The sequence below is a fragment of the Neopelma chrysocephalum genome, unplaced genomic scaffold (assembly GCF_003984885.1).
Source record: "Neopelma chrysocephalum unplaced genomic scaffold, ASM398488v2 Primary Assembly neopelma1_67, whole genome shotgun sequence".
Classification (NCBI taxonomy): Eukaryota; Metazoa; Chordata; class Aves; order Passeriformes; family Pipridae; genus Neopelma; species Neopelma chrysocephalum.
Genome location: NW_020897726.1, coordinates 6,286,620 through 6,304,893, shown reverse-complemented (window position 1 = coordinate 6,304,893; position 18,274 = coordinate 6,286,620). Strand labels below are relative to the sequence as shown.

Genomic DNA, 18,274 nt, shown 5'->3' with positions numbered 1-18,274 from the left:
TTACATAGTTATGCTCATTTACTCCAAATCTTTGGTCTGATGTAAGTAATTTTTTTCCCTTCACTCCCCTGCAAACAGCATGTCACCTAAGGTATTCAGCTCCTAAATTTCTAAATTATGGCATGATTATTGTAATGAACTGTGACACTGAATTTCATCATCATCATCAAGCCTACTTCAGAACCACTGATAAATCATCTTGTTTCATGCATGAAAATCACTTTTTTTACTAGAGGTGTGAAATAGACAGTGTATCACAGCACAAGCAGTATAAAAACCATGCACTCCTCTTATGTGGTCCTGTGTCTCCGGGAACAAATCCTGCACAACATGCCTGTAGCATGTTTTGTTTGAACTAAATGCAACAGCCTCCAAAGCAAGGGCAGAGGAAAGCTCGACTGGGCCACACAGCAATTGCTGTAACAAGAAAACAGGAGTCTCATGAACTACACCCTTGCCTTTCAATTTGCTCCCTGCATGCTTGGGTTCTCTCTTTTGGAGAAGGCTGGTAACTGAGAAGACCATTACCCTTGCCTCTTTGCTCAGTGACTTGTAATTCCTGGAGAAACATGCCCATGTAAGTCAACTCTGCCCATGAGAGCTACTGCATGTTCTGGTAAGGGAGTTTATAAAGTTAAAATGTTATTCCAACAAATGGACTAAAGTGATGCATAGCTAAAATTCTCCCATCAAAAATTCCAGTTTCACCTAGAAGACAATGAAAACCAAACTCTCTCTCTCAAAAAAATAATTGATCTGAGCATAATTGAGAAAGTTGACTGATTCAACTCACATATTTTGGCAAAACCTTCCTTAACTGCAGCATTCAAGCAACAGCACAAATTAGACATGGACATAGGAGTCTCAGTCCAATATGCAACCTGATCAATAGGCTGCAAAATCTAAATAAGGCCACATGGGAATACCTCCAGAAGGGAGGCCTCAACATGTTCCACACAGGTAATTTGTGACAGGCACAGCTTTTCCTCACTGCCAGTCTGTAGCCTCCTGTTGTACTGCTCCTATAACAACATAGTCTTGAATGGAAAAGAATTATCAATGCCTCCAGAAGAAAAACACATTTCCCTATCTCACTGGGATAAGGAGAAGAAATAATTGGAAGTTGAGAGATGATCAGATAATATGACTGTAGAAGTAGTCAAGATAAGGACTTTTTAGAGTATCAGTATGGATTAAGGTTTTAGAAGGTAACAGTAGAATTGTCTGAGTACTGTGTTTCTTTGGTTTTGGTTGTGGGTTTTTTAAATACTGCTTAACTGATCAAGATCCAGATCTGACTGGGGGAGGGGCAAGCGGACATAAAGTGATAACCAGGATTTAAATAAGATGCTTTGCAGATTGGTAATGTTCCAAAAAGATGCAAACTGCAAATTTCCTCTTGCAACTGTTTAATCTCATTGAAGTGAAATTATCACCGAACTAACAATCACTTCTGATGATCTGAATTGAGGGCTTTTTGTTTCACATGCTTTTTAAAACACACATAATTAATAGAACACAATAATTCTAGTCAAAGGGGGAAAAATCAAAAAGAAGAGCATAGATCTGTTCTGAAGTACTTGATTTGAAGAACAAATTTTATTTCAAGGTCAGCTGTATCAACCAAGACATAACACTTCTGTTTATTAAGAAAAGATGGGAACAGAAGAAAATGTGCAATACACTACATACAGTTGAATACTTAGAACAACTTTGTTACAATCAGCAACACTTTCATATAGAAAAGTATTTACTTAATACAGTGAGGACAAAAAGCTATTTGAAATCAGTTAGTTACCATGTTTATTTTAAGGTCCCCCATTTCTGCAGACATCATCTCTGGATGATTATGTAAAAAAAAAAAAAGCAGCTTATCTTTGCTGAAGTTGCTTCAATCCTTCCTTTTCTTTGTGCACTGCAGACCAGAGTATGGCAGTCGACACCTGCACACGTTTGGAGCTATGCACTTCCCTCCATGTTGACAGGGTAGTTTACATACAGCTGAAATGAGACACCAGATACACAGTATGTCTTCAGCACAATACAGGATCATTTTTCTTCTCACTGTGGTAGTAGAATTGTTCCCTGGTGACTGCACTGGGACAGTATAAATAACAGCATAATGGAAGAACTGAAAAGCAATGCCTTTCAATTTATGGCATCGTGGCCTTCACTGGAATACAGGCACAGTATATCTAGTCTTATTCATGCTCCATTTCCCTTTTAAAATACTATAATTTCTGTTCTTTAAGGCATGGGCTGTTTTTGAGATGGATGCTTCCATGAAAGTGAAAGAACAATAAAAATTCCTGCTGAAACTTATTTAAGCAAGTTCTTGGATCCTCAGGCATGAGAAAAGAGTCACCACTTTCTGTTCCCCCACAGGAAGGGCAGAAGAGGGCTGAGCTTCAGCTGTCCCCTAGCTACACATCAGTTCAGTTAACAAGCCAGGAGCTGCAATTTGCTTATGAGCATCTGCACCAACAGAAGTCAAACTTGATGCAGACCTAGTTAGTTCAGGAACAGTAATTTTGACATTAAGAACCTGACCACTTCTACCACTATTGCAGCTGCAGGGAATGGAGCTAGGCATTTTGCAAGTTCTTTGCATCTCCCACAGTTGGCTTTTATTATCACCCTCTATCTCAAGACACTGACAAATACAAAGGATAAGGATTTGCGTGGTCAAATGGGAACATCAAAGTATTATTTGTTAATGTTTGCTTGAACATATATATTGCAGAAGAACTAACACTAGATTCCTACAGCCACACAAAAACTTCAAATGCAGAGGACTTAATTCAGAGACCTTGCACCCACAATACCCAGTTTAAAAGCAATGTTTACATGAGCTTTAAACATCAAAGCAGTGCTGCTACAAGCATACAAGGCCCACGAAGAGTAGATTAAAGACTTTATAATCATCTGCTTTTGTGAATCAAAATTTGTAAAAAAGCCAGTGTTTGTTCAGCAAAAGCATCAGTACTAATACTGACTACAGGCAGCTTTCTCTTACTCAGAATTCTAAGAGCACCTGGAATTGATTCTGCCAACTTATCCTCAAAGTCAGAATCAAGTTTCAGTTTTGTATGTCCATAGAATTTAATGAAGTTTCTAATCCACACCAGCAGCAATAGTATTTCTGTAATGGTCATTTTCAGTTCTTTATTCTAGGGTCTCAGTTTATAAAAAATATTTCAGAAATACTGACAAGACATACCAAGTAATTAATTTGATGGCAACCAAAATCTGAATCTCTGTCAAAGTGGAAAAATTCTGTGTTTTTGACCAAACTAAAAAGCCATCTACTCCTTATGCATACTTGTAAGAGCCCCAGTATGCGGAAGCAGCTCTCAGTTACTATTCTAAGATACTTCCCTAGAAGCTTTGTTAGGCACTGAGGATTTGAACACTATATTGGTAAATCAAACAAGCAGAGGAAAGGATAAACGAAAAATGTCAGAAGTCATTTACCTAAGTGACATGCTCCACCGACCCATCCAGCTGGACAGCTACAAATCCCAGGAGCCACACAAGCTCCATTATTCCGACAACCTTGAGGACAAATTGCTAGAAGAAAAAGAATGGATAAGTCAGCAGGATTTACAAAACTGATATAAAAGAATCCTGACAGAATGAAAGATTCAGGATGATACAAATCAAAGTAGCAAAACACATTTTCTTCCAGGCCAGATACTCAGCTGGTATAGCTCCAAAAGCACTTCTGGGACCATGAAAATGGAAAAAAAAAGTACTTACATATTGTGTTAAGATTTTTGGTTTAAATCTTAACAGATGTACACCTAATGCAAAATAATTTCACACAATTTTATCTGAGTATGTACCAATAATGTAGGTCACTCATTTCTGTAGTAATGCAATGACATTTCCATAGTTATTAGTCTCTTAATACTTTTAAAATGGTTTTGTTACTGTAGATTTATTTTTAATCAATATAAATATTTTCATGAACGTAGATACCCACCTTCTTGGCATCTTGATCCTGTCCAGCCAGAAGCACAAAGGCACTTCACAACTCCATTGACAGAGACACATTCCCCACCATTTTGACAGCCTCCTTCACAGCTTACTGCAGAAGACAGCATAAGCCATGCATTTCAGAAGCAGAACAGAACTTCAAATAATTATCTTTAAACAGGTGGTCTAGCATCAACTACTTGTTTTATCACATCTGCAATGACTTTTCAGAGCAAGGCACAGTTCTCTAAGGAATGAGTGAGGATGACAGAACCACAACTGCAAATGCCACCTCAAAAAGCAGTTAAAATTAGGCATATGCTTAAAAGCTTATTGAGCATTTAGCCTGAGACTATTATTGCTATGGGACAGCTCCTCCCCTCCCCAGCTGCGAGCCAACAGCTCACCAGCTACACCACTGTTCATCAGCTACACCACAGGAACTACTAACATGCACATTCATATCAAACTTGCCAAATCACAGCTGGTACACCAATAACATGTGGTCAAGGATGTACGCATTTCCTTACCTGACAGGACCTACATATAACAAGAGGAAGAAGAGAAATGGATATTACTTTGACAAATGAACCTAAGCAGTGCCTTCCTAAAGGCCAAATATTTAAGCCAGCCTCCTCATTCCAGAACTGTTCCATACATCAAAGCCCTGCAGGCTTCATTAATGAAGCATTATTTATGCCAGACATATGATTGGTATCAACTGTGGTGAGCAACATCTTTGAAAAGCGGCACAATCACTCTTCTGTACAATCAAATGCTTCCTTTCACAAGCATGAATGTCAATTATACACCACCTTCACCGCATTGAAGAGGAACAACTATCCTTCGTTTTAAAAATGGACAGTTGGGATGTCTGCTTGATAATTTGTAGGGAAAACAAGGCCAAATCTCTGTTCAACCACAAGTTTTGAGCTAATAGATTTTTGGCACAAATACTAAACATGCAAGGACAAACAAGTCAACTCCAGAAAAGCTGGAAAAGCTCTTCAAAGCTTGTTTGCATATTTCTTTGTCACATTATATAAGTTAATGTATTTAATATTGATGGTGTTTGATCGATTTTGGTAACTGGGAGAAGTGCCTCAAAATTGGATGAAAGCAAATATCACTCCAATCTTCTAGAAGGGCAAGGAGGAACTGCCTGGTCCTTGGCAGCTGGCTTGAGCAGGGAGGTTGGAAATTATAACCTCCAGAGGTCCCTTCCAACCTCACCCATTCTACGATTCTGTGTGATTCTGTAATAGCACAGTACCCCACACACAAGTTTGTACAAGGTGAACACAAGCCTTACCTTTGCCTTACAGGGGTAACCTGATAACACAATCACAGAATATTCTGAGTTGGAAGGGACCCACAAGGATCATTGAGTCCAACTCTTAAGTGAGTGGCCCATACAGGGATGGAACCTGTGACCTTGGCATTATTAGCAAATACAAGAAGGACTTTTACTCAGATACAAATCCAAGTCTAGGCTGTAGTATTAGCATAAACTGAATCCTCACTCTGCTTTTTTCTATTTAAGTAGTACCACTCGTTTCTGATTTAGACTCTTGTGAGAATATCAAGTTCCCCTTTCTTGAGGGGTCCCTGTCAAGATTCCACAAAGCTACACTTTCAGTTGGCTTTTAAGACAGTTTAAGAAAAAAAAAAAGTCAAAAATTCTTTTGCTCGAAAATTAAGCTGACCATGCTCCAGTTTGCCTCATTGCTGTCAACACTGTTATGTCTACTCAAACGGAATAGTTCTTTCCCAATGCATTATGTAACAGTACTGTGTTATACAGATCTTCATCAGAAGATACTTTCTCATCTTTTCTATTCCTCTTTAATGTTAGCAATTTTGATATTAAATTATTATCACTGGCAGCTGAATTCCTATTCAGTCTAGTTAACATCCCAGAGCTATAGTTTAAGCTTCTGCAGACTTAGACAGATGTTACCATGTTAGGTACTCAGCTCACACTTTCTTCATAAAATATCAAATGCAGCTTTATGAAAAAATAAACAAACAAAAAACCCCACCAAGCCTTAACAACCCACCCACAACAAGGCTCTAGAAAGCTGCAGAAGCTAGTTGAGTTCCTTCCCCAAGTACCCAGTAGGTTACATTCCAAGTAAACTCTTGGTAGCTATTAGACATTGGAAGGACGTAAAGAAAATGCCCCCAAAATAAACATCAAGCATAAACAGAGAACCCTGTGAGGTGTTGCTAGCTGCTATGACCATAGCGAGACAGAATGTTTATTAAGTTCTCAGGACACTAATGACTGCCCAACTAATTTACCAGTGTCCTTTCAAAAAAAACTTCTAAACCTTTTTAGGTGCCACATTGAGGCTTTTCTTCTGAAAGGAAAGAAACACTTCCTTCCCTTTCTGGAGATATCTTGCCTACTACATCATTTTTCCCTAAAACTATTTCAAGTTTGCTTCCCCTTTTCTCCCAGAACTAGAGTTATCAGTAGTCCGATCAGTTCATAACAACATAACAATGTTTTCTTGGATTGCCTTTTCCAAACCACACATATATTAAATAGGCTTCACAAAACCATAAAAATTGGTCTTTGCTACTCCTCATCTCTGTAATCTTCTATTACCTCTCAACAATACATTGCCACACATATCTTTAGTGACTTGCCCTCAGTATTACAACCTTGCAGATGCTACACAAAAGTTTCAACCACTTAATGCAGAAATATGTATCTATACAAGTCATTTCAAATTATTTAGAAAGAATCTGTTACAAAGCTAAATAGAATATTTATGTAACACATAAACATGGTATTTTCTAAGCGAAAAAAATTGCTCAGATTCTCACAACACACTTCAGTAGATGTACTCCATCCAATCCTCTGCAAGCATGCAGATCCTCTAGGCCATGCATGTCTTGACAGTAAGGTCAGAGGTTTACAGAATTAAGGTCATTATTTCAAAGTGTATTAGATCCAGGACTTGAGGAGTCCCAAATTAATTTAGTCTGTTTTCAAACTTCTTGTCTTTCAAAGCTACGACTTTTTTTGGTCTTACCTTTATGACAGTATCTACCTCCATACCCAGGTGGACATCTGCATTTTCCAGGTCGGAGGCACTCGCCACCATTTTTGCATTTTGGATAACATGTAGCTGTAAGACAGACAAAAAAAACCAGCTTGGATAAAAATATGTGAAGATTACTAAAGTTATTACTTAAATACATAAGAAATTTGCACATTAGTATACTTGCATCAGTTGTCTTTGTATTTCCTAAGATATATCTGTCACGTCATCTTACATTGCCGATCAGGTGAAATAACTTCCCTGCACAGAGAGCACTCCACCCTATGAAGCTTTTAAACACTCAAAACTAAGGAATCTTTTGGACCCTAGACAGAACAGGCAGAAGAAAGAGCCATATTAAAAAGGAATGAAGGAACACAGCTGGACTGCCAAAAAAGCTTTTGATAACTGAAGTCAAGAAATGACAAGTGAGAAAATAGGTGATAAGAAGAAATGATTTTATAAAAAAATGCTGCAACTTCAGTGGCATCTTCTGATTCTTAAGATGAAATATCCGACTTTTTTCTCTTTACTGGATTCCTACATACCTGAGTTGCTTGTGTACCTCTCCAGAAAAACTACGTGCTCAGTTCCTTACACCTCTTCTCTAAAAAGTCTCCAGAAGTAAGTCAGCATTTCTTTCTCCCCCACCCTCTTTTTTTTTCCCCTCAGCTGGCCTCTCAGAGACCTTTCTGAAATGTACAGTGTTTAGTTTAGAAATCATCTGAGATACACATAACTTTTCTCATAATTGTAATTATCTTTTGTGAGAAAAGCATCTATGATCATCACAGATCCTGCAACTTTTTCACTGCTGATAGTTTGGACAGATTGGATAAGGCGCAAATAAACATTTTGATTTTGCAAAATTCTGGATAAGTCCGGTCAGATTGCAAATAAATTACCTATCACATAGACCTCCTTGCTACTCATAATCATTCCTGAATCAGCCCTGGTGTCTGAGAAAACATTTTTATTCACACACAGATTTTAGAAACCCATGTGTTTCTGAGAGTCTCATCTGAGTTAACTGCAGTTCTCTACATCACATTGCTTTATCCTTTGACTGGATGGGTGAAAAGTCTGAAACAGAGGGAAGAAAAGGTAAAAGATGAGCAGTGAGTAACACTACACTGATTTCATATAGCACTTATGATCTCATATAGCACTCTGAAGCAACCCAACGGAAGAACTCAGGATTTTTCACATTAGTACCTGCAGAATGAGTATTTGCAGGCAAATAAAGGACAGAGACGTGTGAAAAAACCAGCCAGCGCTCAGTTCTCCTTAACTATTTTACCAGATGCTCTCAGTTCATTGGAAACACCATACAAGAGCTCTCAATTTAAGAAAAATTCTATTTCTATGTCATTTCACAGTTTTCAGTTCAGTTTTCTCAACAGAACAAGGGATGAAGCTTCATTCATCCATTTTTTTTCTACATTGATGACTTTATGAGAACAAGGATTCAGTGAATCCCTTAACAATTCCAGACAGTTCACCTGTCTAGTTCAAAAATGGATCTCCATCTCCAACAATCTTTCACTTCTCCCCAAAACCCAAAAATGTCTAGGATCCAACAGTTGTTTGGAACAGTTCATACAGCATAGTTTTTAATCTCCACTACACAACACATTGGTTACACATCATTTGTCGCTATCTGCTAGCCACAGCCTCCAAATGAAACAACACTCTATGAATAATTACAGAACTGAATGAAATTTTCAGCATCTCATCTCAGAGTTAAAAAAAAATCACATTTTAAATGAAGGACATTGAAAATTAGAACTCCTGACATTGAGTGATTTTTTAGCAATTAATACCCACAAGCTCTGCAGTTAAACTTTAAAAGAAAGTATTTATAAATCAGACATGTTACATTAAACGGTTTAAACTAAAACTCTTCTTCATGATGTTCGTTTTTGCATATTGGGTGACATTTTCAAAAATACTTTGTCTCCCCTTGGAAACCAACAGGCACAGACTTCAGTTCACCTTAGCTTTAGACCTTCTACCATGGAAATGGGATGTACAAGTGACTCTGTGGGTCAGGTAACATCTAGGAAGTAAAGTCCAGTACTTTTAAAAGCACAACATATTCTAAATAAAAAGAAATCCAGAATATAACCTACTTTCCACTCACTTTCTTGATCTTCTTGTTAGTACCATCCTGACTAATTGCACTTGGAAATACCAGTTTAATGTTGCTGAAGCTTAGAAAGACGTCAGGCCTCTAAAAGCATTCAAGAACCGTCTGGATGCAATCCTGTGCCACGTGCTCTAGGATGCCCCTGCTTGAGTAGGGAGGCTGGATCAGATGGCCCACCGTGATTCTGTGCATGCTCAAATACTTCTAGGGAAGTATTTGAGCATGCACAGCTAAAGCAACAGACGGAAGCCAGCAGAAGCCTGTCCAGTAAGTGGATCTTTACCCAACGTTCAGGTGGTAAAACACGATCTACTGACCCACGGAGGGGTCTACTCACCTAGGTGAGCTCTTCACGCTGGCTCTTGGCTGTGCTCTATCAGTCCGCTACCACTGCCTCACCCCACCAAAAACTCTGTGTCGTTATCCTCTTCTTCCACCGCGCCTCATTTACGCCCTCCCCGTCACTCAACCGCCCACCTCTCACACCAGATCCAAACCCGAGCTCCTCAGTCCTTCCCGTAGGGATTACTCGCAGGAAGGCTCTCACGACAGAGAGCGAACACAGGTACCCGTGCCCAGCCCTGCTGGCACTCAGAGGCGTCCCCAGGGACCCCAGCGCGTCCCGCCCCCGCCGTGCCGCCCCAGGCACCGGTACCGTGCTGGCAGCGCTCGCCCTCGTAGCCCTTGGAGCAGAGGCAGGTGCCGTTGCCGAGGCAGAGCCCGCCGTGTCGGCAGCGGGGGCTGCAGGCGGCCGGGCTGGGCCCTGAGGACAGGGTGGCCCCGCGGCACAGCGGGCACAGCGCACACAGCGCCAGCCAGAGCAGCGGGCGGGGCAGCCCCGTCCCGCCGCCGTCTCGCCGCGACATGGCCCGGGCGGGCGGCCGCCAGCTCAGGCAGTTCCTCCCGCTCCGCTCTCCGCCCCTCGGCCGCCAACGCTCCGCTCGCCCCCCTCTCAGCCCCGCTCCCTCACCCTCCCCTCGCTTTTACCCTCTCCGTTCCTTCCCACTCCTCCTCCCCAGCTCCGGCCTCCCTCCGCCCCGCCGCCCCCCGCGCCGTGTCAGGGCGGGAGGGAGCCCCCCGGGTGTCGGTGACCCCAGCGGGGCACCGTGCGGACAGGGCCGGGAGTGCACGCAGGAAACCGGCCCTGGAGAAGAGGAAGCTCAGGGAGGACTTCAAAGCTCTCTACAACCTGGTTGTAGCCAGGTGGGGGGCGGACTCTTCTCCCAGGCAACCTGTGACAGGATGAGAGGACACAGTCTTGATCTGTGCCATGGGAGGTTTAGGTTGGGCATTAGGAAGCATTTCTTCACAAAAGGAGTGATTAGGCGTTGGAATGGGCTGGCAGGGAGGTGGTGGAGGTGTTTAAGGAAAGACTGGACATGGCACTTAGTGCCATGATCTAGGTGACATGGTGGTGTTCAATCACAGGTTGAACTCAGTGATCTCAGAGGTCTTTTCCAACCTAACTGATTCTGTCTGCAGATGCAGAGGCCTCTGCCAGCAGAGGACCAGCCACCAGGTGGTCACACAATGCGTCAGGCAAGAAGCTGACCTTAGCACCTGGCCTGGTGGCACACCCACCAGTTGCTGGCCCTGCCACCCAGTTCCAGGACAGCACAGCACTGACCTCTGACCCCCTTTAAGGCCTTACAGGCTCTCTGATTTCTATTCACTTCAACCATTAAAGGTGCTATGTGTGAATATCATGACATGATATTCGAAGGGTGATTGGAGAGAGGAGTGATGTACTGAACTCACTGTCACCTTGCAGATGAGAGGAATTTGGGTTTCATAGAACCATAGAATGGCTTGAGTTGGAAGGGACCTTAAAATTATCTAGTTCCAACCCCCTGTCACGAGCAGGGACACCTTCCACTTGACCAGGTTGTTCATATCCCCAACCAACCTGGCCTTGAACACTTCCAGGGATGGGACATCCACAGCTTTTCTGAGCAAACTGTGCCAGTGCCTCATCACTCACAGTAAATAATTTCTTCCTGATATCTTATCTAAATATACTCTTTTTCATTTTGAAGACATTCCCCCACATCCTGTCACTCCATGCCATTGTCATAAGTCCCTCTTCACCTGTCTTGTGGGCCCTTTAGGTGCTGTAAGGTGCCCTAAGTTCATCCCAGACCATTCTCTTCTCCAGAATGAACAGCCCCAGCTCTCTCAGCCTGGCTTTACAAAGGAAGTACCCCAGCCCTCTGAGCATATTCATTGCCCTTCCCTGGACTTGCTCCTTGCCGTGCTGTCTCTGGATAGGGCTTGAATACAATTCTGTGACAAATATTTCAGTTTGATCATGAAAATATTTTAGTTGCAAAGAACACAAACACAGATGATCAGGAAACATTTTTTCTCTCATTATTTCCCATATTTCACAAGCATTTCCTATAATTTTAAAAGTTTCCCAGAGAAAGCATACATTTTCAGCACCAAGATGGAGCCCAGTGGAGTGTTTTCAGATGAGTTTGATTGATCAATAGTGAAAAAGGGAGATTATAAGCACCAATACAAAATGTCCACAGAAAAATGAAATAAACCTCATGCCTTTTGAAAAAACTAAGGGAAAAACAAGTCTATTTTCAGCAATGAGAGCTGACTTTGAATTACTTTTGCAAGTGGCATAAAACAGCTTAATTTGTTTTCTAGATGAAGCAGTAGTATGATTTGGTAACTACATTCACTTTGACTGAAAATCAAAATTTGTGCAATTGCCTGGTAATCAATAGAATAAAAGGCAAAGCCACTTCTGTTGTAAAAAGGGTTTTAATCCCTTTTCATACCTACAGCGTGTGGAACATACAGTATGAAGGCCAAAAACTAAACGATCCCAGTTGGGGGTGAAAACTGGAATCTTTATTTAACATTCGCTTCACAATATAAAGTCTTGGAGGCAGGACATGTTAATGAAGAGGATGGGTTATGCTAATTGGGGGGGTGAATTATGCTAATCCGGAACAGATTATGCTAACTGGATGATTACACAATTCTCTACTACAATTACACAAAGTGGTTAATATTTTCCGTAGCGAGGACCACATGGAGGGGAGAGAACAAAGGGGCTTCTACATCATCTAACAACATTATCAAAAAGTCTTTCCATATCTTGCTGAAGGAAACAGAACAATCAAACATAGTTGAATGTTAACAAGTCTTTTAATAAGGCTCCTCAGAATAAGGAGTTTCTCCCAGCTCCTGCTGTCCATGGCCTGCTATATAATCCTGTCAGTTCCTTTTCTGCTGATAGCCGAGTTTCCGATTCCAACAATACAGTTCATAGAGGGAGTAGAATATGAGGCAAACCTCTTATTGATAGCATGAGGTGCTGTCTACCTTCTTGCAAAGATTAAGGCACATGTAATGTGATCTTTGCAAGACTACATTTAGACTTTCAAGTAGCATAGTACCATTAAATGATTAAAACGAGTAGCCTAGAAGTGCAATACTAAATAATAGCCTCAAACACGCACAATTGCTCTCCTTCTTGTGCCTAGGCAACCAAAGCAACTTTTAGATGATACATACATACAATTATATTCATCCTGTGCAAAGCTATATAGCAAATATTCTTTCATGTAGTACTAATGCTGCAAAAAAAGCAGTGATCTCATTACTCATGCACAAGGTTCCATAGTATGTTTATTTGCTATCTAGAGTAACAACATCCAAGTCCCATTCTTATTGCAGTTCCAGTTGTGGTGGGGAGAACAGCATCTCCTGTTTTTTCATACAGTATTCCCTCTTGCAAGTGACAGGGTAAGAAGATTGTGCAGTGAAAATACTTGCGGTAAAACTACTTGCCAGAAATATATTTCAGAATAAATTCTTCCCAAAAGGAATAGCTGTCTTTATACCACCCCCACAAGAGCAAAAGGAAGAAAGAAAAGAAGATGCTGACTCTGGGCTGTATTGTTCTCTGGATACATGATAATTTTGCACTTCCTTGACTTCTGCCAATAATTTTGACCTCACAGAGCTCTTCATAGAATTATTTTTCTATTTCTGTATTTTATTCATAAGACAGTTTAATGTGGAAGTGTGTCTTTCTGATATTAATGCCTAGCAACAATTTGTTCATACAGAATTCTTTCCAAGTTTTAACAGCTATTCTTCATTATTCATGTAGAGAGTCTGATTTTTAAAGTACTGTTTATTTTTAATCCCATATCCCAGCTTCCCTATTCCAAAAAGATGATTTCTGGTGGCTCAGGTTAATTAAAAGCCTCCTTTTTTTATTTTTCTCCAGGTTCCCTTTGAGGATCTTAAAATAATTAATACCAAAGAAAATAATCATATTTTGAAATATGGCAAGTGCCCCTTCAACAGGGATAATTAAATGCAAAGACTATATTAAATAAACTTGCCCAGGTGTTTCATTGAATGAAGTAAATTTGTTTAAATATTATCTTCTGTAGGAAGGATTAGGTTGCTCACCATTTTTGTGCATCTAAATTCATTTCAGGGCTTATCAAATTTGCTGAGTGCATGTCTGCATTTACAAGGGATTGAGTCATGTTAACAGAGGTTCTCACTGAAAACTGAAATGGTTCCAGGCATCCGACATGCTTAGCCATAGAAGCAAAATCTGATAAAAAATTAATTAAGAAAGACAGCAGTTAATGAAGTTGCTAAGTAGAGAGTTAGGCAGAGAGAATTCAAATTCGTTCATTCACGTCATAAGGGTCGTATTTGATGCTTCATTTCAAACTAAAACCAAAATAAAGCAGTTTTAGAAGTAGGACACTCACAGGCTCATTTTTTTGCTTATTTCTTTAGAAGATGGAGTGTCAACATATGTAATAGCCTCTTGAGGGGCACTGCTGTCCAGTTCAGAGAAAAAGACATAGAAGAAATGAACTCTGCATTATAACCAGAGTTAAGGTAGTCTATGAGGTGGTATATTGTGGCAGTAAGGATGCTCACCTGGAGTCTGGGATTCTGCTCCATGTAAGGCAAAGCAGTTACAACAACCCTATGGGAATCCCCCACTTCTGGCCAGCTTGGACCATGTGCATGTGTCTCTTGTCTATTTCAAAGACTTTTATTTCATTACAGTATGAAAAATACTCCAGAAGTATAAGCTCAGATCTTCATGTGCCATGGGAATTTAATAGTCAGCCAGCTGTAATACAGCACAACCTGCTCTCAATAGTAGACACTTGTAAGAAAACAATAAGCCTAGAAATAGGGATACAAAATCCCGAGGGGTGCTTGTGCAGTGGTGATACACAACAATCTAATAAAATGTCAGTATCCCATTAACCAACTAGATTTACTGGGGTGGGAGATAATGTTAGGAGGTGTGTTATACAGCTAAGCTCTTTCCTAGACCTGTGCACTATGTGCAGTTCCAAGCTCTGGCACAATCATCGCTGCACTGTTACAGCTGGACTGGGTGCTGTCCTTCAATCCATGTAAATAATGTGTCATCCAGAGCTGATGCTTTGTTTATCAGTGTAACATCACAGGTAGCAACCACATTTATAAGTACTTTTCAGCATAATTTGGTCTCTATTCTACCATGTGTAGATGAGCCATCAGGTAATGGTACAGTTAAGTAGCATTGATCACAGCTGTATCTTAATTCAAGTCCATGTCAAGGCTGTCAGATAATAGGGACTTATGATCAACATCAGTCTTCTTTGTTGACAGCTTGAATGCTGATTTGTCTTCCAGTGGAATTGGGCTATGGTGGCATTTGAATGAAAGTCTGCTAAAAGAAAGAAAATGATATATGGGTTTATTTTCAAACATGTCCATGTGTGAATTAGGTGAGCAGAAATATTATACATGTGCGGGCTGTGTACAAACATTCATCCACAACTGCCATGCACATCTCTTGTTGGTGTCCAAAATTAAGGGCCTCTATGGATTGCAGGTACAAATTGTCCCCATTAGTGCACCTAGCCCTTATTCCATAATATGAAACCTTATTTTAATTTATATGCAACAGATATATTAATCAAAAGGATGCCAGCCCTGTATGCAACTTCAAAACCATTATTCTAATAAGTAATCTTCTTTACATAACAGCAAACTCTTAATACATGTTCTTTAGTCAGCAAGACTGATGTGCACTGAAGTTCTTGTTCACAGATTTATCTTGCTTACTGGATAGAAACATGAAAATTGTATATGTTAGTGAGATATTTCAGAATTAACACCTTAGTCATTGCAATAAGTTGTAAATCTTTCAGATTGTCACCTTATATAGGCATTTGCAATTAGAGTGCAGAATAAATCTGTGCCTGGGGACTTTGGGTATCCCAAAGCAATACAAGAGTATTGTCAAATGACCAGCCAGGCTCACTAGGAACCAGTTTAGCTCTGTTTGAAGCTTTGTTTTATGCAAGTCAAGGTCACCTAGTAACTATTCCCTGGATGCAAACTGCCTGACAGGAAAAGAAATGACATTTCTTCTGCCCATTAAAAAACTAGTGAGCAAAAAGATCAAGGCCTGTCTTATTGGCTGACAAACAGCTCAGCTTCCAGCTGTAACCTTAGTTTCTTGTTGGATCTAATTCTATCTTTCGGGAATGTTAGGTGATGTCCAAGCTAAGAAACCTTCCATTTCTACAGAGATGGTAGGCCAGTGACCCTTTCTCTGATTTTACAAGCATAAAGCTTCAAAGTTGTTATTTTATAAAATGAGGCCCTAATATTCCACTGCAGATCACCTTCATTAGTCTCTGCAACCAGGAGAGACCAAATGTCTGCAAAAATATCACACCTAATTTAATTTTGAAAGATGAGGCCAGTCTCATCTTAACTAAGGAATTTTCTGCTTGTGCTATAGGTGTTGAGATCAGCCCCATCCTATAGATACACACCATCTGAAAGATGCTAAGCAGATACCTGTCAGATGAACCAAAATCTGTGATCCATATACAAAAGTGACCATGAAGGATCAAAGTCAAGATAAAGCAAGACTGCGAGACACTTTTAAGTATCACATCCAGCTTCCTTCAGTGCCATCAGGAACATCCTTATTTTTTTCTGCGCTGTGGTATCAGGCCCTACATCCTGGCAAATAAAGGGCAAGATATTGCAAGGTTACCTCGTATTTTTATTTGGCCTGAAGTTTAGAGGACTCAATATCTGACAAAACCATCAAAATCAAAGTGAGATAGTCCTGCTCCATTCACTTTTCTACTGTACTGTACTCTACTGAGTTGCCAAAGGGGGCTTAAAGGAAAAGGAAAAAAATTTGATTTTCTCACCACTTGTGAGCTCTCAACCATGTTCTTCATAGATAAATAAAGCCTTTTTGGTCACTGAATCTTATATTTTGCCCTCAAAGAAATTTGGCGTAGTGTCTAGTGAAAACAATAATTGAATAGCACTTGGTCAACTATTGACTATAACTCCAATACCACAGCACTGCACACAGTATAAATACCAGGGGCCTAATGTTCTGTAAATTACTTGAAGTGGAAAGTCCATATTCACTATTCATCCTGATGAACTTGAGGAAAAAACCCAAGAGGCTAAATACTAATTCTAAGATAGGGTTTTTTTACTATTGAGTAGCAAATTTTATATTGTTCCTGTAGTTAAATCTCTGCCTCACAGGATTCAGCTTTATGCCCATCAGCTTCCTGCAGTATCAAATATTATTAACCATTTGATATTTATATAGTTCTTACTGTGTCATTATTCTCATACACACTTATGCTGACATAAGCCAGAGCAACACCACTGAAGCTGTCAGAGTAAAACCGCTGTGAGTGGAAGCATTTAGAGAATCATCATGGAGACAAAGATATCGCTTTGTCTGCCACAAAAATGTTGCCAACACTAGGGTGAATGTGGCTACTGTTCAGAAGTGTACTGCAACATTATCCAGCAATGTGGAACAGGAAACGAATAAAAAAGAAAAGACCACATCTAATTGATATTTAGATATGATAGGATGTAATTACTCATGCTGGAATTCATTCAAAGCATCAGCATTCTGAATGGTCCCTTATTTAAAAAAAAAAAAGAAAAAAGAAAAAAAATTACAGACAGTTCTTTACTATCCACCAACAGAGAAGACAGATTTTGCAGTTGATTGTTAAAAATTGCTCAATACATATTTCTATGTTTTTCTTGTCATTGTTATGTTTGTTAAGCTATATTGCCTCAAGTCTACATCTGAATGAAGAAAGTGGTAGCTCAAGTAAATAGTACTTAGAAGTTTAGTCTTTACAAATTTAGCCTTTACTTAGTTTACCTTTACAAGTTTAAAATTCATTGTAAATGTTTCCAGCTTGTGTTCATTTTCACAGCACTCCTGAGGGAAAATAAAACAGCAGAACCACTCTACAAAAAATTTTTAGGCAACTCACATTTAGGCCTAATAGCAAAGCTAGAGTATAAATGGTATTGTTTGGTCCATGTTTCAAATCATGACAGCATATCTAATGTAAATGTGTCTTCATGTGACCTTGGCACGTCTGGCCAGGAAATTAATATGTGAAAAGAAGGAAGTCAGATAATAGCTTATTTCTAAAGAACTCTGTCATTCATCTGAAAACCACAGGCATCATCTTTTCTAACAGCATGGGTATGATCATGCCAAGGGATCACATCTCTAATTTTAACACAGCTGGAATCTGAGCCCTAGAAACTTAAAAAGTGAGAGCTCCTAAACATAAAACCTTAATGTCAACTGAGCAAAGAGGTTGACTTTGAATTAAAATTCATGTTAGCCAACAGACAAAAAAAGTAAAAATTATCACTAGTATCAATGAAAATATCTCCAGAAAAAAAACTATAGAATATCTGTATAGAAAAAAAACTCCAACATCAACATCATTATCTGTCTTTAAACATTCCTGTTACATGTCTCAGTTCTCTCTGCCATTTATTCACTGTGCTCCATTTAAATTCAACTCGTGATGGACACTAACCCTGATGAATACTTTAATCTGCACTGTTTGAATTTTAAAACTTGTGGCAAAGAGTTAAGGATGTAACCCTAGAAAACTCAAGCAGATAAACTTCTTAATTTTGCTAAATTCTTAAAAATAAGACACTAGTATTTTTATTTATTTATGTGTGTGTGTGTCTACCTTTTGAGCTCCTAGGGTAGGTAATACTG

General features: G+C 39.7%; 1 protein-coding gene across 1 annotated transcript; it reads right to left on the bottom strand.

Annotated features, from left to right (window-relative positions):
- Positions 1 to 1,580: 1,580 nt before the first annotated feature.
- LOC113968297 (wnt inhibitory factor 1-like) lies at positions 1,581 to 10,088 on the bottom strand. Its single transcript, XM_027684738.1, has 5 exons — positions 9,836 to 10,088; positions 7,023 to 7,118; positions 3,986 to 4,090; positions 3,475 to 3,570; positions 1,581 to 2,001 (listed from the first exon to the last, which is right to left on the bottom strand). Exons 1-5 carry the CDS (start codon positions 10,044 to 10,046, stop codon positions 1,892 to 1,894), a joined length of 618 nt encoding a protein of 205 aa, XP_027540539.1. The 5' UTR covers positions 10,047 to 10,088; the 3' UTR covers positions 1,581 to 1,891.
- Between the last annotated feature and the right edge of the window lie 8,186 nt (positions 10,089 to 18,274).

Bases quoted from the DNA above. Each gene is read 5' to 3' on its own strand.
- LOC113968297 (XM_027684738.1), bottom strand. From the start codon at position 10,046: ATGTCGCGGCGAGACGGCGGCGGGACGGGGCTGCCCCGCCCGCTGCTC. The intron at 7,119-9,835 runs GTACCGGTGCCT...TCTGTCTTACAG, and splicing joins GGGCGAGCGCTGCCAGCACG to CTACATGTTATCCAAAATGC. The intron at 4,091-7,022 runs GTAAGACCAAAA...TGTCTTCTGCAG, and splicing joins AGGTAGATACTGTCATAAAG to TAAGCTGTGAAGGAGGCTGT.